The 20957-nt window shown below is 41.5% G+C and overlaps 2 protein-coding genes across 2 annotated transcripts in view; one reads left to right on the top strand and one right to left on the bottom strand.

Annotated features, from left to right (window-relative positions):
- LOC137273784 (ribonuclease 3-like) overlaps window positions 1-15540 on the bottom strand; it is a 31300-nt gene extending 15760 nt beyond the window's left edge. The window contains exons 1-12 of the mRNA XM_067806641.1: window positions 15384-15540; window positions 12973-13802; window positions 11871-11984; window positions 9721-9946; window positions 9153-9333; window positions 7818-7978; window positions 6401-6481; window positions 5975-6061; window positions 5540-5626; window positions 3658-3729; window positions 1904-2051; window positions 437-606 (exon numbers count right to left, since the gene is read on the bottom strand). Of these exons, the coding sequence (XP_067662742.1) occupies window positions 437-606; window positions 1904-2051; window positions 3658-3729; window positions 5540-5626; window positions 5975-6061; window positions 6401-6481; window positions 7818-7978; window positions 9153-9333; window positions 9721-9946; window positions 11871-11984; window positions 12973-13802; window positions 15384-15443 (2217 nt within the window). The 5' untranslated portion in view covers window positions 15444-15540. The remainder of the gene's footprint in view (window positions 1-436; window positions 607-1903; window positions 2052-3657; window positions 3730-5539; window positions 5627-5974; window positions 6062-6400; window positions 6482-7817; window positions 7979-9152; window positions 9334-9720; window positions 9947-11870; window positions 11985-12972; window positions 13803-15383) is intronic.
- Window positions 15541-19511: 3971 nt separating this feature from the next.
- On the top strand, window positions 19512-20494 carry LOC137271827 (uncharacterized). Its single transcript, XM_067804225.1, has 2 exons — window positions 19512-20053; window positions 20386-20494. Exons 1-2 carry the CDS (start codon window positions 19512-19514, stop codon window positions 20492-20494), a joined length of 651 nt encoding a protein of 216 aa, XP_067660326.1.
- Window positions 20495-20957: the final 463 nt, after the last annotated feature.

A 20957-nucleotide genomic window follows, 5' to 3' on the forward strand; every position in this document is an offset into this window, starting at 1 on the left:
AGGATATGTATTAATCATTCACCTTGCCAGGATATGTTCCTATCACTCACTTGCCAGGATATGTCACTATCACTCACCTTGCCAGGATATGTCATAATCATTCACCTTGCAAGGATATGTTCCTGTCACTCACTTGCCAGGATATGTCACTATCACTCACTTTGTCAGGATATGTCATAATCATTCACCTTGCCAGGATATATCACAATCACTCACTTGGCAGGATATGTCACTATCACTCACCCTACCATGATATTTCACAATCACTCACTTGCCATGATATGTCACTATCACTCACGTGCCAGGATATGTCACTATCACTCACCTTGTCAGGATATGTCACTGTCACTCACCTTGTCAGGATATGTTACAATCACTCACCTTGTCAGGATATATCACAATCACTCACTTGCCAGGATATGTCACTATCTCTCACCTTGCCAGGATATGTCACAATCATCCCCCGCACTTCATCCACCATATTCTGCCATTCATGGTTGGAGAACTTAAGGATGTGGGCAAGTTCTGTCTCCTCCAGCAGAGGTTTGGAGCTCTGTAGCAGGAACCCCAGCACCTCATTCATCGACAGCAGCTCCTTGCCATTATCTGAGGACAGAGCAGTGTTCTTCAAATGTCCATGTGTCTATATCAGTGAGGCAAATGGGTTATTAAAAAAAACTCTTAAAAAAGCCTTCAAGAATTATTGTAGAGTTTGAGTATATATGAAAGTCACTGCACGTGACAAACCATTATCAAGCATTAAGCTTTGATTGCCATGAAACATTCATTTGTGAATTCTGGTTTAGAATTGATCTACGTTGCCTATTGTCCTGAGGAGTGAATGAGTGTAGTTTTATGCTGCTTTTAGCAATGTTCCAGCAATATCATGGTGGAGGACACAAGTAAAGGGCTTCACATATTGTGCCCATGTGGGGAATCGAACCCAGGTCTTCAGCGAGATGAGCACACTTTTTAACCTCTAGGCTAAGCAACTGCCTTATCCTGAGGAGTCTAATGTGGGCCAGGTGGCCAGACTATGAATGCCTGTCACTCTTGACTTGCTTGAGGTTGTTCATTTTATCAACCACTAGGACTGGTATGTTTGCTTAAGGCTCACTTATTTAGACTCTGCAACTGATCTTGAGCATCACTGAGTGTTGCATAAAACAACATTAAGCAGAGATAAGTAGTGAAAAAAACAAGCAGCATGTAAATACAGTGGAAGCCTTCAAAACCAGGATCCCTCCAATCTGGCATGCTCTCAATATCGGCACTAGAATTTGGTAGTTAATTCATGATCACTTGTGTGCCTTCTAATCCGGCGTCAGCCTACTCTGAACTTCAGCACAATACAGACCACCCAACTGACTGTTTGTACAGTAGTTAACGTTCACAAAACCGGCATCTGCTATCTTGGCTCTCCTGTTGATTGGCTGAATGTGTATGAACAACACAGTGGATTACAGTTAAGTACAATAGTGTAGCATAAGAAGTTGAGGTAAGTTGGTGAGCGGCACATGTCACTTGCCAAATCAAAGTAATTGGCATCTCCCAGTTTGTCAGTTGCTCACCGTGTCAAGATGGTCTTGAAGATTAGCGGAATGTATATCAACAATTAATTACAGTTAAATGTGGCAAATACATTGTATTTTTAAATCTCATCTTTATTGATGTATAAAGAATAAGAAGACAATCAACACGTTGTACAGTAGTATTTTACAGCACATGGAATATCATTCTCACTTTGAAAAGGGAAAGTTCTTTTAACTGGCATGCTCGCTATACCGGCATATTTTGCCAGTCCCAATGTATGCTGGTTTAGGGGGCTTCCACTGTACTGTTTGTTCTTGCCAACAGGTATCTGCCTATTAACTTCCAGTCAATGTCAACAGTAAGAACTCACCTGGTAGAGATCTGGCAAATCTGGGCATGAGATGAAAGATGTTGCAGGAGTCGGTGTTTCCTGCTGACTTCCAGTCGATGTCGACCAGCTCCAGCAGCTCAGAGAACAGGAAGTCATTAAACAAGTCGAGGCTACGGACTGTGAAATTCTAGAAAGAATGAAGTCATGCTCTTAGGCTCCACAGCTGACTCTAATACCAAGAATGAACAACGGTATGTGTTTAGTGTACACTAGCTTCTGTATCACTATTCTCTGGAACTGAGTGAGTAAGTATGGTTTTATGCTGTTTTTAGCTATATTTTAGCAATATCATGGTGGGCTACTGATGGAATATGGCTAAAAGTGGAAATGTTAAAGTTAAAGACTTAACTCAAGAAAAGAAACCTAGGTTCCTGATAGGGCTGAGTTTGGGAACCAACAAGGTGTACGAGGGTTAGCTGAAAAGTTCTCAGCCTGAGTGTTTTTTCCCCACCAGGTAGAGACAGGTGTTTGCCACCAATGAGGACAATCATTTAGTGAATCATAGACACAAGAACTACAAACGTACTAATAGTTTTATCTCAACTACAACTCTTTTGGTAAACCTACCCTCTGAAATCATCAGAAATGGACAAAACTGAATACTTGCAAAAGAAAGGGATGTCCCCAACACAGATACATGCTGACATGGTCTCCACTCTAGGGGATGATGCTCCTTCATTTTCCACAGTAAAGAAGTGGGCTGCAGAATTTAAGCGTGGCAGACAAAGCCTTGATGATGACCCACGCTCAGGAAGGCCTTCAACAGCAACCACTCCAGAAAACATCATGCGAGTGCTCGATATGTTGATGGATGATCGACGATTGACTACTCGACATATTGCTAGTGTAGTGGGCATCTCTCATGAGAGGGTTGAGCATATTATCACCAACGAATTAGGAATGAATAAAGTTTCTGCAAGATGGGTGCCAAAGCTCTTGACAGCAGAACAGAAACGTGTCAGGTTCCAGACGTCCCTTGACAATTTGCGTCGTTTTGAAGCAGATCCCGATGATTTTGTAGCACGATTTGTAACCATGGATGAGACCTTGATACATCACTTTCAACCAGAAACAAAACTACAGTCAAAACAGCGGAAGCATCCTGATTCACCAGCTCCGAAGAAAGTCTGTTCCTTCAGCTGGAAAGGTGATGGCATCAGTCTTTTGGGATTCCAGGGGTATTCTGCTCATTGATTATCTTGAAAAAGATCAAACTATCAACAGCAGATACTATGCTGATCTACTGAACCAGTTGCGAGAAGCAATCAAAGCCAAACGACGAGGGATGATCGCTAAAGGTGTCCTCTTACACCAAGACAGTGCGCCTGTTCACAAATCGGTGGTGGCCATGTCAACAATCCGCGATTGTGGCTTTGAACTCATTGACCATCCTCCTTATTCAACTGATTTGGCTCCTTCTTACTAGCACCTGTTCCCCAAAATGAAAAAGGAACTCGCCGGTCGCCATTTTGCAAGTAATGATGACGTCATTTCTGCTGTGACTGCTTTTTTTAGGGTAGCTGAAGAAGATTTCTTCCGGACCGGGATTTGGGCCTTGCAGCATCGCTGGCAAAAGTGTGTGAACTTGGAAGGGGACTATGTAGAAAAATAAATTACAAACGTGGACTTTGTAACTTTTTTTCACAGTGAGGCTTAGAACTTTTCAGCCAACCCTCGTACATATTGTAGGAGTTGATAATTAGTCCAATGACACTTCCCTGTATACTCCTTACCTCCGGTATCTGTTCCTCAAAGAAATGTATTGTGTACTCTATGTTGAATCGAATCACTTTACAAGGAGGAATCTGTAACACCAAGTATACAACATAAACATTACGATAAAATTGAAAAAAAACCAAAAAAAACTGACAAAAAAAAAAAATAACTGAAGGCCCACAAGCACACATTATCTTAGTGGTTGGTTGGTTTGCTTGTTGTTTATTCAAGTTATATGGCGGCAGTCTGTAGATAATTAGAACTGGACCACACAATCCAGAGATTAACATCATGAGCATCGACCTAAGCAACTGGGATACAATGACATGCTAACTAAGTTAGGACGCCAAACCACCTGATTCCGTTATTCGCTTCTTATGATGAGCATGGGTTGCTAAAGATCAATTCTAACCCAAATCTTGTTGGCTTAATCTGACAGCAGTAAACCCTGTGTTTGGCAAAGGACACATCCATACTTTTAATTTCAAACTGATTATTCCTCATATTATTGTCCATTATCAATAATGTTTCATGGAAGTGTGGACGTGTCACAACGAGAACAATGTGATGATGTAGTAGTTGTGTTATGGCATCAATTGTGAGGTCGAACATCACCTCACTATAGGAGTCTCCTTGACTCACTCTCTGTCTTCCAGGGAGTCATGTACATATAACTGAGGGTCACTTTGAAAATAAAAAGGAATTTATGTCAGGAAATTAATTCACTGATTCAGGAGCAATTAATGATCAATACTGCCATGTCTGCACGTGATCCTGCATTATGATCTTCAAACTGAAATGAAATGTCTGTTTGCATCAATATATTCAAGCATTATGATGATGAAAGTCGAGACTTTAAAAGACTGGGCAACTGGATGTAAATTCCAGTAAATATTGATGCTAAGTTGTATTTTAAACTGCTTTGGACTGTGTATAATCTGACCTCTGAATTATTCAACAATCTGTGAATCTGAACATACTTTGGGGGTCCCATCAGAGTTCTTCTATATTATCATCATTTAAACATTGAATTTAAACATCTGTACAATCTGTGACTCCGACATATGTTTTGTCCCTGCAATGTTCTTCTATATTATCATCATTTAAACATCGAATTATGTGACATATGTACAATCTGTGAATTCCAACATATTATGTTTGGTCCCTGCAGCGTTGTTCTGTAGTATCATCATTTAAACATTGAATTATGTTACGTTTGTGCATTCCGAATTCCAACACTGTTTTCTGTCCCCAATGACACTACAGTCTGGACAATCCAACATCATCCCCAAAATTGAACTAAATAGTCAATGAACCTGTCATCATCGCCAGTCGACAACTCAGATCCTGTTACTGGTAATCTCTTGGCCACAGCACCTGCTAATTTGGAGGCAATTAGAAGCATGAGAACATCTATTTCCTTGGCTGAGTGGCCACTGTGAAGACCTAGGCTTGTTTTGTAAAGCATAGGGTGAATGGGATGAGAATGGATGACTTTTTCATGCGAGTGTGACAATGATGGTACATGTATGTATATTGTGCTGAAGAAATCCAAAGATACAAATGTAGAGGTAAATAACAGATTTTTGCCCTTTATTACTAAGAAATAGCTATGGTCATAAGGAAGTGCAAGTGGTGATGAGCTCTCGAAACATTTAGACATTCAAAACAACATATCAACATTGAGCGACTTTGATATGTCTCCTAATTCTTTCAGTCTTACATTAGAAATGTAGTTCCCCATAGTTATCTCAAGGTCATGAGAAACAGTTTATTTGCTGTTGAATGACAACAACCCAAAAGCAGATTTAACTTGAGTATTTTCAACATAGATGTCTGCATCAGGGTAATCCCTGCACTGGGAACTAAATACATCTCCATTCATGCATGTATGCTCACATTCTCTAGCTTGTGGTGCGAAAACAGAGAGAATCCCTCGAAGATGTACTCATGGTTGTCATACTCAATCACGGTCAGGCATTTCGTCTGGAAAAGAACATACAGAGAATAAGGTGCAGGAATAAATCATGAATCAGTCGTGTTTTAGTATTATCACTTAGTATTATCAATTACCAAACTTACTCAATAACACCAAATATTCTCTCTCTCTCACTCACTCACTCACTCACTCACTCACTCACTCACTCACTCACTCACTCACTCACTCACTCACTCACTCACTCACTCACTCACTCACTCACTCACTCCAGATATACACGATGCCAAGGTTTGGGCTGAGAGTGTAAAACCATAAAGGAATACAAACACTTAAACTACTAGGCTACAATCCATGGCCTAGAATGATGAAACCAAAAGGCAGGATGTCCTTCTTACCAAGAAGTTGGTAGCAGGGGACATCGTGATCCTGTAATGATGCAGCATGTTGAGGCTGTTGCTCTCCATGTCACACTTCTTGAGCATCTGAAATGGCAACACATTGTTTAACCCGTATGCACCCCTCATACATACTCTGCTGCCTTGTCATTGATCAGAAAGATTTCAAGATCAAAATATCATAGAAAACAGACATGCATAACTAAGAACAGGTTTCATAAAATACAGCTTTTGATTTTTAAGTATAAATGAAGTGAAATTTAATTCAAAATTTCTTTTCCAATTCTGCTGGTAGGATGGGAGAAAAGGGGAAAAAGAGATGAAGAAAGGGAGAAGGCAGGAAAAGAAGGAAGAAAGAAAAAGGAAGAAGGGAGAAGACTCAGTGAATTTGTTTGTAAAGATTTTTGGATTGCTTTGGTTACTAACCTCCTCCCCGGGGAAGATGTTGTGCCTGATGCCAGTTTTCCTGGACTTGATGCTGCACTGGCAGAGGGGGCCATCATTCATCTGTGTACAGGCATGTAGTACACTCAAACATGTATTATAATCAAAATAGCAATAATTAGTCCTTTTACACTGCACTAAATCCATACCAAAAGCATGATCACGGACAATTATTACCCCAGATAACCCAAGCTGCCTGAAAAATGTGTCAAGTATCAGAATTGTGAAACATGGATTTTTCAGACACTTGTTTCATTAAAACAATCTGACACATTCACTTGTGTAATAATCTCTATTTATAGCTAAAATGGATAGAATTATCATTAAAATGACCGCACGTTATCAGAAATGAGTGGTCCTCTGTAACTTGATAACGTCCGCAAAATGCTTCACGACGGGCCATTATCAAGCCCGTTGTTAGGTGACGTCATAAGTAGCTCAGCTGTTGAAGTTCAATCACCTACGGCTCGATTGAACTTGGGTTCATCATTGACCAAATATCTGGCTCACATTTGTCACATGTGCCTGTGCCATTATGCACTTTCCTGCCTGTGCCAACCATAACAATTGTACCATAAATTACAACATACAGCAATGAAAATATCGACTTGAAGTCTAACGTTCTTGATCACTGAAAACAATGGCGGCTGGCAGCAAGAGCAAAGGTCAAGGTCGAATGTCGTCACTCTCAATAGTGACGTCATCCGTGTTGTTCTATGACGTGACTATATTTGTAAAATGTGTGTCAGTGACCTCCGTCGTTTTGTTGTTGGCAGTAAATGCTTCTAAACCGATGCCGCTGTTTTAATTCTTATTTTATTATTCATTTTAGCTATAATAACAGTAACGCTATTTTTCAGGGCATTATCATTTGCAGAAGCCCTCGGTCTTTTCAAATGCCCTCCTTCGTCGGGCTTTCAAATGCCCTCCTTCGTCGGGCAGTTAATGAAAGACCTCAGGCTTCTGCAAATGATAATGCCCTGAAAAATAGCGTTACCCTTATATTAATCTTACTTCAGTATAGATATACTCATACATAATACCTAGTGAATATGAGCTCAAATCTTTATCATTTGTTGTCAAAGTGAGCAGTGATGGACATATCCATGAGATTAAACAATGCACATTGTGTATGAGAGTGACAAAACTGGTTCCAGTCGAAGGTAACAATGTCAGCTCTACAATCTGGCAAGCTGTCTAAACCGAATTGTTTCTTCAATCCCAAAGGGTGCTGAAATAGACAGCTTCCACCGTATTACACAACGTGTTTAAGAAACATATAATGGCTACTGTTCTTGTAGTTACCTCTCTCTTCCTTTGTGACTGATGACAACGTACCTTTAAGTTCTGTTATGTGCATTGAGAACCTACCACTCCAGTGTCATGACTGGCAACCAACCTCTCCAGAGTCATTGAACCACAGCTCCTCGTGGAGTCGATGGGGGTGCTGCTTCTTCCTGTTCAGTTCCTCCAGCCACAGAGTGGTGTCATCATCAGAATCGTCCGACTCCAATCCAGACCCACAGCTACTTCCACTGCTGCTACTGCTGCTCTCAGAGTCTACAACACAAGCAGCGTTTAAAATAGCACTGGCCTGGAAGCAATGGTGCCTGTTGTTATGTTATTGGGTCTGCAGTGGCAGATGTTTGCAGGCCCGTTTGGCCTTCTGTAAATTGTCAGACATTTTTTTGTTCAACTGGAATCTTTCCCATAATGTTTTTCTTTATTAACATCCGGGAATCATCCATGATCCATCCAGTTACAATAACTTACAGTTTCACTTTCTGGTATTTCAATGCATTGTGCACAGGAATGTCAATAACTGTCTTTAACAAATACATGTACAAACTTCCCCCAGTGCCATACGCTTCGCTAATTGAAACAGTGTGAAACTGTGTACTGTGTAGTCTAATTTTGTTTGACTGATTTGGTTTTGATAAAATGGGCCAGGGGATTTCATTCAGGGTCTGTAGAGTTTAAGGTCTTCTGGTCCTGATGGCAAATGAAAGTATTGCAAACACTGAACACACTTGAGGTAAAATGAGGTGTACGTACCGTCGCACTTAAGAATATTTCAATTATATGACGATGTGCATGCATGTGTATGTGTAGCTGCTTGTGCCAGCTTAGACTTAAGCTGAGATGCCATGCTGCAGCTAAGCAAGAATACCCCACTCACACACATTATACTCACTCCTAGCTGACCAGCCCTTGTTGAACTCATTAATGCCAAGCATCCGGCAGGGACCAACAAGTACTATATTTTAACATATTCTGGTATTCTAAGACACAGAGGAATACTACCATCAGACATATCAATAAGATATTGACATACTCCAAGCATAGGAATACTACCATCAATACTACCATTAGAACCCATAGTGATGTGCTTCAAGCATAGAGGATTACTAGAATCAGCTTTATTAGAACCCATAGTGATGTGCTTCAAGCATAGAGGATTACTAGCATCAGCTTTATTAGAACCCATAGTGATGTGCTTCAAGCATAGAGGATTACTAGCATCAGCTTTATTAGAACCCATAGTGATGTGCTTCATGCATAGAGGAGTACTAGCATCAGCTTTATTAGAACCCATAGTGATGTGCTTCATGCATAGAGGAGTACTAGCATCAGCTTTATTAGAACCCATAGTGATGTGCTACACACACTGGGAAGCATAACTAGTTTGTTTTTAAGAGTGAGTACTAAAACATTTCCTAAACCTCATACTTACCAGAATCAGAATGGTGATGATGATGATGGTGATGATGGTGATGGGTGTGTCTTGGCTCTGGACGAGGTGGCTCTACCACTACAGGTCGTGCCGCGATAACCTCTCTGGCCCTGGTAAGCAATTCCTTCTCAAACTTGTCTTCTAAGTCAATCATCTTCTTCGTGGCCACTAGGCACCCAGTCTGGTAACAGTGAATAAAAGAATTTCTCCTAAAGGTAGGCTCAATTAGAATAGGAATCTAAGGACCTGACATTTTTTGCCATTTATATGAGGGTCTTGACAAGGATCTCTTGACTTTCCTTCTTATTTCAAAACAATAAAACTGCACCTATTCAAAATATAAGGCATTTTTATTATTGTCACATTTGAAACAAAGACACTGGAGTGAGTGAGTGAGTGAGTGAGTGAGTGAGTGAGTGAGTGAGTGAGTGAGTGAGTGAGTGAGTGAGTGAGTGAGTGAGTGAGTGAGTGAGTGTCTTACCTCAGAGTACTGGGAACCTAGACGAATTGTTACCTGTCCAGACAAAACATTCCCATCCAAACTTTATGGAAGCAAACTAAGCATTACCTTTGTGTCACGCGTGAAGTAGAGATCTGCAGGGGAACATCTGACCCAGGCTGGAGTGTCATCCTCCCGAGCCCCGGATTCAGGCCTATCTGGGACCTCATCCCGGCTGCTGCTTGTACTTGGGAGGACCAGGTCTTCCTGATCCCCATCATCAGGTGGAGGTCGGTTGTCCCTCCTCCTCCCGGAATGCTCACCTCCATCCTGCCTTGACCTTTTGCGGTCCCTGCTGTAACAGATTGGATCAGCCTCAGCACAGTCTTTCTTTGGTCTACACTGACCAGTGTCCAAAATAGGTACCTGCTGGCTATTCCATAGCTAATAAGGTTTTTGTTGGGACCAGGCTGTATGTTTTCAGATTGCTTGATTACGCTGATGAAAAATTACTGGTACTTGATAAAAAGCGATGTCCCATGTTCATGATACTGAAAACCACTTAAAGAATAATCACTGATTCATGACCAAATACAGAGTAAGAAGAAGACAAAGTCATGTATATCCCTCGAGAGGCAAAATACTCTTCGTGAATATGTCAATTAGTTATGACTATGTAAAATGTTTTGGTATCTACATAGCAGTGACAGAGTTCAGTTTTATGCCACACTAAGCAATATTCCAGGTATATGGCAGCAATCTCTAAATAACATCATCAGACTTGATAACCCAGTGATCAACAGCATGAACATCATTCTACACAACTGGGATAAAATGATGTATCCATCAAGTCTGTGACTATACTGGAAGGAGAGACTGAAAGGTTTTCAAGTTTTGTTCCGGAAAAGAGCATGACCACCAATTTCAGTCGAAGTCAAATTTGTCGGCATGGAAATGCAAAAAATATTCTAATGAGAATTCCACACTACCAAAAGGCACCAGCACACCACCAGACCTATCTATGTGCCAAGTTTGGTGAGGAAATAGTGAACAGTTTTAAACTTCTGCTCAGGATGGACAGACACTACCATATCAGTTTAATCAATCATCATCATGTTCAACAGCTGTATGCCAGACAGTGTGAGTTCTAATTTATTGTCATCTTGGCAACATTTCACCCATATTGTGACAAGAGAACCTTAAACATATTTAAACGGTATAAAATCCTGTCAACTTATAATTGTAAAACAACTACTGCATCACATTATAATCTAGAGGGCACAGAAAATAGTTAACTGTGAACTGACAACACAATATCAATAGGTAGGTCATTATGCTAGGGACCATGGGGACTTACAATATCTTTTCAACCTGCATGGACCATGGCTGGATTTGCACTATGGATTTGCTTCACACTTTGAACCCATGTGGGGAATCAAACCCAGGTCTTCAGAGTGACAAGTGAACACTTTAACCACTAGGCTACTCCACTGTGTATTCTTCACACTAGTACTCACAATATGCTGCAGCTGACTGTATTATTAGATTAGAGCTCAGTAATTGATCAATATTTGATCAGTTATTGATTATCGATTGATCAGTAATCATAACTCCACCACACAGCTCATGTGGGCAATAATGGGACACAACTGAGGATTCTTCCTGCTCAGACATGCTAGCTGTTATGTTGTATACATTGGATATTTATTACTCAGGAAATTTTGTCTGTTGTTTATGTCTTGATTGATAATAAACACGCTTTGTTAAGTTTAATTTGATGGTTCATGGTTCATGTTTTATTAATATTGATTAGCCTCCTGAGCCCACTGATTATCACTCATGTGTTCAAGATTGATTGATTGAGAAACTATTCAATCAGTAATCCTGCACTACTTTACACAGTCAATGGTTCCTGTAAACATGCTTTTTAATAAAGATTTCAAAGAGCATCATAGGACTCTAAAGGTGTTTAAACAGGGTTAAGGTTTAAAACATGTTGAAGGATTACACAAATGTTCACTTTTACTACAACAGTGAGTGAGTTTAGTTTTATGCTGAACTCATCAATATTCCAGCTATATGGTTGCGGTCTGTAAATAATCAAGTCTGGACCAGACAATCCAGTGAGCATCAGTCTATGCAACTGGGAACTGATAACATATGTCCACCAACTTGGCGAGCATGACTACCTGATCCCATTAGTCGCCTCTTACGACAAGCATCAGTTACCATACCTTCACAAGGTTTTTTCCTACATTACAATAAGGGTTCCCACTAACCTCCTGTCACGTTCTCTTTCTCGATCATCCTGCCATCGGGGTCGCTTGTAGGACTGGGACCTCCCCGAGCGGCTGCTGTCAGATGCAGGACTTGCACCATTATCACGTCGCCGCCTATCCAACATGTAACATTATCAATCTCTTATGACATCACCTCCTATAGAACACAGTAAATACCACTCCTTTCCAACACGTAAAATTATCTATATAATGTCACGCCACCTCCTATACAACACAGTAAATACCACTCCTTTCCAGTGAGTGAGTTTAGTTTTTACGCTGCACTCAGCAATATTACAGCTATATGGTGGTGGTATATAAATAATCGAGTCAGGACCAGACAATCCAGTGATCAGCAACATGACCATCCATCTGCACAGTTGGGAACCGATGACGTGTAAACCAAGTCAGCGAGCCTGACCACCCGATCCTGTTAGTCGCCTCTTACGACAAGCACAGTCGTCCTTTATGACAAGCATGGGATTGCTGAAGACCTATTCTACGCTGGACCTTCACGGGTCTCTTTCCAACATGTAAAATTCTCTATATAATATCAATGCCACCTCCTATACAGCACAATAAATACCACTATAACATCAGGTTACCTGCAAATAAACATAAGTATAAGTCAAAATAACATCACATCACATCACCTCCTATGCAGATCAGCATAACTCATACAACATCATATCTCCTCCTATTCAATATAGTAAATCTAACTACAACATCCTGCCATTTCCAGTTCAACACAGTAAATATCACTATAACACCACTGTATCACCTCAAATACAACAGAGTAAATTTCACAATATACACTTACTACTGATGTTATTCAGGTGTTACTCCTCAAACTTTTCAAGAATTTGTTTATAAATCTGATCCAACAATCAGTGAGTGAGTCAGTGAGTAGCATGGTGTTACAACTCTTTTAACCAACATTGCAGCAATATCATGGTGAGGATACCTACCAAAAATGGACTTCATATAATGTACCCATATGGAGAATTGAACCAGGGTCTTCAGCATCACAATACTTGAAACACCTGGCTACCCTACTGATCCAACAAACAAGACAATGATGTCAGTGGAGGTGATGACTGACCTGTCTGAATTCTCATTTCTCCTCCTATCACGTGTGTCTCTGCTGTGGCTGCTCTCTCTGCTCTCTCTGCCATGATTGCTGTCTCGGCTGTGAGTGCTCTCTCTACTTGATGACCTCAAATGGGCAAATCTGCTCCTCTCCATGTCACGACTCCGATTAGAATTATCTCCCCTGTTCCGTCTATGTCGGTCATGATCTCGATCTCGATCCCTGTATCGGGAGGATTTGGACCTGTCTCTGTCTGACTCTGACACATGACTGCTGGTGCATGAACTGCCATCATTGTCGGACGAAGACACAGCAGTGCTGCTACTATCAGCCCTTCGTTCATTTTTGCTACGACTCCATCGTTGGTTGTTTCCTGCATTTTTAACAAGTTGATTCAGAGCCTGGGTCATGCCTTGGTTACCACTCTGACCTTGCATCTGAGATCCTACAGTTTGGGGTGGCATCTGACGAGGAACTGAACCCTGTCCTTGGTTCATGCTGGGTACTGATGGGGGAACATTTGGAAAAGGTCCTGGGACCCTTATTGACTGGGATAGGGAGCCTGATCCCCAAGGGATCACGTTTGGGTTAATGAACGGAGCACGGGGGGGCATTATCCCCATTTGTGGCACAACAGGAAAACCTATACTGACTGGATTCTGGGCTCCTTGACCAAGCATCTGGTGGCTGAGCTGTCTTTGAGACATGAAAGGATGATTTGGGAAGGGCCGTATTTGAGCAGCAGCCGGGGCCTGCTGAAACTGGGGTGGGTGTAGTGGTCGGCCAGCCATCACTTGGTTAGCCATGCCTGGGGGTGGAGAGAAAGGCATCATTCCTGGGGGCTGCAAAACAAAGAGAACAAGAAGACACAGTCATCAATATCCCCCGCATTACCTCCAATTTCAGTCAAAGTCAAACTTGTTGCCATGGAAACACCAAAAATATTTTATTCAGAATTAAAAAACTATCAAGTTTTCTATGTCTATGTGTCAAGTTTGCTGAAGAAATATTGAACGGTTTTAGAGTTCTGCTCCAGTAAAGATAAATGAGCATGGACAGACGCACACATGGACGGACTGGGTGCATTTTAATACAAAAAACATTTGTTGGGAGGGATAAAAAACAAACATATTTGCTGGCCGCTCATTCCAAAGCAGTCTGCTAAGCCTGTTATTGTTCATCAGAAATGGTAGAACATTACAACCAGTCAATCTTGGTTTTCTGCCTAGAGGCTTAAGGTGCCCCTGTTTTACATGAAAATATGTATATCTCACATCTGAAAAATTCATTTTTCTATTTTGAGCATGTTGAAAAAGCTTTCATGATCCATTCCTATTATACATTTTTCTTGACATTGTGTACTAACAAGACACTGTTGCAAAAAAGTTAAACAAATAATATTGTGATTATTACACTGCAAAAAAGTGATATGTTATCCTATCATAAGTAGAAAATGGGTATCAGGATAAGTCATTACTGAAATATTTCAAGTTAAGCACTTAGTGGATCAATGTAAAATTAGGACAATACTTCAGTTAATGTCTGTGTGTGCATGATGAGATTGTTTTATATGTGTCTCTGAATTGTTATTGACATGGTCATCTTGAAAAGAACATTTGAGCAAAAACCTTTGTGAACAACAACTGGGTATGGCTGAACTAGGTGTTGGCACCTGTGAAGATCTGTTTTGGAAAATATCTTTAGCAATTCACAGTTGCTGAGTTGATTGACACCTGTTCTTGGATCACACTGACCTGTTGATCAATGCCCATGACTCTACAACTGACAGTATGGGGAGGACTGCACTTTACTGCACACACTTTTTCGGATTAAATACTGCTGATGGGTCTTACCCATGATTAAGCAGATTGTTGACTCTGTGATGTTAATTAGTGCTGTCATGAAGATTGCTCAGAATGCCTTAAAACAACAAACAAATGGAAAACATAGGTTTTGGAGTGTGTAGTCCGCAGGCCCTTGGGGGAAAATTATGCTAATCCTGACACAACTGGCTGTAATATGTGTGTGAATTTTAAGCAGTATCACGTCGGGACCGTGAGGATAGATCAGGCACTGCAGGTAACTTGGTAAGAGTTCCACCCTTTCCCCCATCACAAATAATATTTATAAACTGATATATACATGTACTAGAATTATTAACAAAACCTAACAATTACTAGATGACTCACAATAGTAAGTAAAACATCCCAGATGAAGTATAATATATACGGTTGAACCATTTATTGTTGCCTTTGTTAATCTGCGGAAGGAAGCATATGGGGTACTGGAAAAACTCTTTCCGAAAACGTAAGCAAGCTTGACCAAAAGCATGTCCGAACCTTATCAACTGTACAAGATGAGCACAGCAAGCTCATATGAATACCTTTTTATTCTGCCACAACGAAACATTAATACTTATTTACCCTTGGGCCTCGCTGCACTACTGCTGGCCTTTGAAAATGTATGTTGTTATTTGATGCCATACTGCGCTAAAACAGGCGTAGAGTGTTCAGAAGTTTATTACAGCCCAAAATCCAGTCTGTAAGTCGCCATTTTGAGGGACCAGTCATTGTTGAAATTATCACTTCCGGGGAAAGCATTGCCGACTGATACAAAACGTGACGGATAGTCTGTCGTACTTTCCCTGAACTACATTATTTTTCCTAATGCCAAGCCTTCTTTGCGGTTCTAAAGCCTTAAATGAAGCAAGTCTAGATTTCCTCAGGTTCAGTTCTGAATCTCTGGTCTTCCCTTGGAATGGGGTTGTTTGTTACTATCAAACTTATATGTTCAGAGACTAAGCCTCGGTCTAAGTGCCACTGACACAATAAACGCAAGTTTTAAACGTTCGGTGAAGTCATTGAGAAATAAAAAACTAACTTGATTTAAAGAATGATCCCAAGAATATCTGTCTGTTTGCATGCATACATTAACATATACATTACGTTACGAATTCGTGTCTTTAATATTTATATGAGGAAAACATCTCACGACTAACTTATTTCTTTACTGCTTAACGCTGCATTCCGCAACCGGCTATACAGAATGGCGACGGTTTTTAGATTACCTAATCTGGACCATATACAATCCAGTGATCGACAGAGTGAGCATCGATGTACTCAGTTCGGATACGATATGTGCCAAGCGAGTCAGCGGGCCTAGCCAAAGCATCGCCTTGAACGACCAGCATGGACATTGCTGAGTACGTGCGGCGTAAAACTAAACTCACCCACTCACACACATGGTGACCCACGGGGGCATGGGGACATTCATCACTGACATGTAGGGTATCCAACTAACGTTATCACGAATTCATATAAACTATTTAATTTTAAATATCTTTTAATTGACCCCTTGTAGACTATGGATTTTGAGCCACACAAGGTACTTATGGCCGAAGATAAAACTGTCCAGACATGTATGGGCAAAAAAAATATATTTTTAATATTTGCAAATTAACTAACTAAGAGTAAGAAAACGTAGCATGTACCCATAGAAATAGAGAATGGTGTGCTACAGTTCCCTAAACTATAGGCAAGGGCAGATAACTCTAAAGCAACAGATACGGGTGTTCTTCCTTACGCTATGACGATTCTAGTAATCTAGTAATCTAGATTCTACGTCGAAGAGGCATTTCATGGTTAACCCCCACCTTCATTCATGGCTCTAGAAGTGGGTGAGTGAGTGAATTTAATTTTACGCCTGCGGTTAGCCGAGAGCCGCGATGTGGTCCTATTGTATACAGTAAAGACATGACCCTGCATCGCGGCTCTCGACTAGCCTGGGGTCAGCAACGTCTGAGCTATATGGCTTCAGTCTGCAAATAATCATGGAAATAGTGAGTCTAATTTTGCGTACGTCGCTTTTAGCAATATTCCAGGATATCACGACGGGGAACACCAGAAATGGGCTTCACACATTATGCCCATATGGGAATCGAACCTGGGCCTTCGGCGTGATGAGCGAACGCCTTAACCACTAAGCTACCCGACCGACCCTAGCCACCTTCGTACCGATCGTTACATTGCTAAATGTATGCATGTATGTATATGTGCAATATACTTTTATCATGTGACCGTGTTTTAAATCGATCACCTTCTAATACAGATAATTTAGAATTTCAGCACGATTAACAGCATTTCAACATGGCAATAGTTTATTTGCAACACGAGGCCATGCGAATGAAGGCAGCACGTGTATGCAATTCCCTATTTTGATACTTAAACACATTACATGTACTATTCCTGCCTGTGTGACCAAAGGATGGCTAGAGGAGCGTGCAAACCCCTCACCAAATGGCATCCAGCATGTCATCCAGCAGAATTGAACTTGGCTTCAAATTAGAACACTGGGAGTCACGTCACGTACCCGGACAGTAGCCAAATAAAATGGAATTTTCTCATAGAATTTAAGACCCCACGACCCCACGACCCCACGACCCCACGACCCCACGGCCCCACGACACTGAAATATTGGCATCCGCTTAACGGAAGCCACCGTACAGCATGGGGCATACAGACTCACATTACGAATCTGAAATAAATACGTTTCACTTGAAAAAGGAAAGGAATATATACACAGTTCCTCTAGATATGCGCGTATTGGTTTCAGGATGTTTTCATACATGTAGGCTTTGTGAGATTCTATGGCAGCTGGAGTACTACACGATGACATCTAGACTATCAAATAGTCTCTGAATTTCACTTAAAAAGAAGACAGATACTGGTCCTGTGTGTTGACTCGTGGAATACAAGTGGATGCTGATACTGGTCCTGTACGTTGACATGTGAAACACGAGTGGATTCAAACACTGGTCCAGTATGCTGACATATGAAGTACGTGCGGATTCAGACACTAGTCCTGTATGTTGACATGTGAAGCACGAGTTGATTCAAACTCTGCTCCTGTATGCTGACATGTGATATACGAGTGAAGGCAGTAACTAGTCCTGTGCGTTGACACATGCACCGCGAGTGGAGGCAAATACTGGTCCTGTGCGTTGACAGGTGAAGCACGAGTAGGGACAGATGCTGGCCCTGTATGTTGACATGTGAAATAACAGTGAAGGCAGTTACTGGTCCTGTATGTTGACATATGAAGCACGAGTGGATTCAGACATTGGTCCTGTATGTTTCACATGTGAATCATGAGTGGATTCAGGTACCAGCCGTATATGTTTAACACGAAACACGGGGGACGGCAGACAGTGGTCATATATCATGATTAGTGCCTGTCTCCCATGTAAAAACAACCCCTCGCGCGTGTTAACCAATACAGTTGACAATTACCGTAATTCCACTACTAAGCGACCGGGTGCTTAGTTTTTCAGCGAACTTCCAGATCCCGCGCTTGTTAAAGGCCCGACGCTTTTGCGCGGACTGGGAATAATTACTGCGCTTATTAGAGGATATACGGTGTATGAAATACCAGTACATTTCAACCTCTGTCTCCCCTACCCTTCATGCTTCTGATCATATCACTAAATAAAGCTGGATGCCGATGTACAAAACAACCTTAGCTCTAAGGCTACCTTAAATCTATGTTAAGGTACGGGAGTTACGGTCACCTTAGCGCCAAGGCCGTTTTGTACAACGGGACACTGACCTTCTGTACTTGATACTCCCTGGTTTTATTATCAAAATTAATAGTAAAACTAAAGAATTGGTACTGTTTTAACCCTTACTTTGTATCTCGGGGCTTAGAGGCTCATTTATCTTAGAAACGAATAAAAACATTTAGCTGAAATTTTATGTGTTCCTCAAGTTCTCTGAATACTTGTCTCGAACAAGGTTTCCTCAACACACGATTATTAATTATTATTTTTTGGTCATTATTAATTTTCACCCACATTCAGTGCGTACATGGACCTGACAGGCTCGGGGACATTGTTAAACGTCTTGTGGTCTGCATCAAACAGCCCAGGTAAATAGCTGACTGAAAGCTTTTGGTACATCAATATGAGCAAACGAAAGAAGAACCACAAAGGTATGAATGAGATTTTGGCCAGTTTAAGCAACTATGAGATCAGTGATGGGGCAGAACCACCGTGGATCGGACAGCAATTTTGTGCCTCCCACCTCCAGTAAAGCACATCATCCAGTGATACAGAGAAGGAGAACTCTTATTGTCATGAACCTGGACAAAGGTTTATAGTTGGAAAAGATTTCAGTAGAAGGGTCAACCACTCCATTGCTACCGGCCAAAAACACATACCCGAAACATCCTACGAGGTCCACTACAACGGGTGATCAAATGCGGGTCAGATCATCTCTGAGGATGCAAAATGTATATACACCTCATCAAAAGTAACGCACTACCCAATATTAATTACCCTAACTTAACAATTTTTCCAGTGATAATTTTTACGATAGGTCTCTATGAAAAAAAACGTTGTTCTGTGTATACTTTCTACCTAAAGCATGCACCTTGGGGAAATTCACGTGCACGTGAAACGCACGTGTAACGGGCCACCATCTCAACACGAACATGCATGTTTACCCTCAGATAAATTAGGCTGCGTTTTTCATCCCCTGACTGAGTTTTCGGTTAAAATGGCACCCAAAGTGTCCATTGGACAAAGATGGCAGATCATTGGTATGCACATGACCGGGATGTCATGCCGTGCTACTGGCCGAGAATTGAATCTAAGTCACACGACGATTAGTAGGTTAATTGCCAAACATGGTGCCACAGGAGAGGTTAAGGACCGATCCAGGACAGAGAGGCCACGGAAAATAGATGCCAGGGAGGACAGAGAAATGGTTCGAATGGCTAGGCGTAATCCATTCCTCAACAGTGTGCAGCTACTGAACCTATGGCGCACTTGCCAAAGGCTGTCCACCGGCACTGTCCGGAAACGTCTTTATGCTGCAGGTCTGAGAGCAAGACGTCCCGTCAGAAGACCAATACTGGCCCCCAGGCGCAAACTGGATCGTCTAAATTGGTTCACAACAAGGCAGGGGTGGAACATTAGATCATGGCGGAGTATTCATTGGTCCGACGAAAGCCGGTTCCCCCTGCACGTACAGACGGCCGAGCGTGAGTCTGGAGGTCAAGAGGAGCAGCATATCACCAGGGAAACATCCAGGAGGAGGTACTCTTTGGAGAAAGTAGTGTCATGGTGTAGGGTTGCTGTTCCTTTGACTGCAAGCTTTATCTGGTCATCATTCCTGAGAATCGTAATGGACAGAGATACCAGAATGAGATTCTGAATGAACATGTGCCTCATTTCGACAACCACAATCTTGCAAGCCTACCTGTTTTCATGGATGACAATGCTGGACCTCATCGAGCCCATGCTGTTCTCCATTTTCTCAGGAACAATGCCATAGACACGATACCATGGCCAGACCTCAAACCCTGACCTCAAACCCCTGGAGCATCTGTAGGACATTCTCAGGTCAAGCAGTGGGAAATTCCCTGCAGGAATTGGCCCCAGGCTTTGGTGGAGGAGTGGAACAGAATACCATTGAGGAGGATCCGGAGGCTCATTGAGAGCATGAGACGTCGTGTCAGAGTGACCATTGCTGCCTGAGGTGGATACACAAGATATTGAAGACATTTCTCTGTGTGAAACTGTCCCATATACGGTTTAATTTCTATGCACATTCAATGTCTTGTGTTCATTTAATAACTGTGGGTGGCAATACTTTACAGGGGCTTGTTTTGGCTGGTATTGTTGGCATTAAAAGATGTTGCCTCAAACTCATGTATTACCATTTTTACAGGTGATTTGCCAATGAGAAGTGAGAAAGATACCAAATATCCCATGCAAAGGTCTTTAAATACCATTTTCTTTCGCACAGTCATCTTTATGTACCACAACATTCTTCAAATGTGGGTGGTGCGTTACTTTTGATGAGGTGTATATATTCAAACTGTTTGTAACTGACGACATGATTAAAATGATTTTTTCTTTTACGAACATAGCATCGATGGTGGATTCACATGTGTCAGGGCGTAAGTGATATGGAGTTGCTTTTGTCAGGGCTTCAATG

This window comes from Haliotis asinina, chromosome 2 (genome assembly GCF_037392515.1).
Source record: "Haliotis asinina isolate JCU_RB_2024 chromosome 2, JCU_Hal_asi_v2, whole genome shotgun sequence".
NCBI lineage: Eukaryota > Metazoa > Mollusca > Gastropoda > Lepetellida > Haliotidae > Haliotis > Haliotis asinina.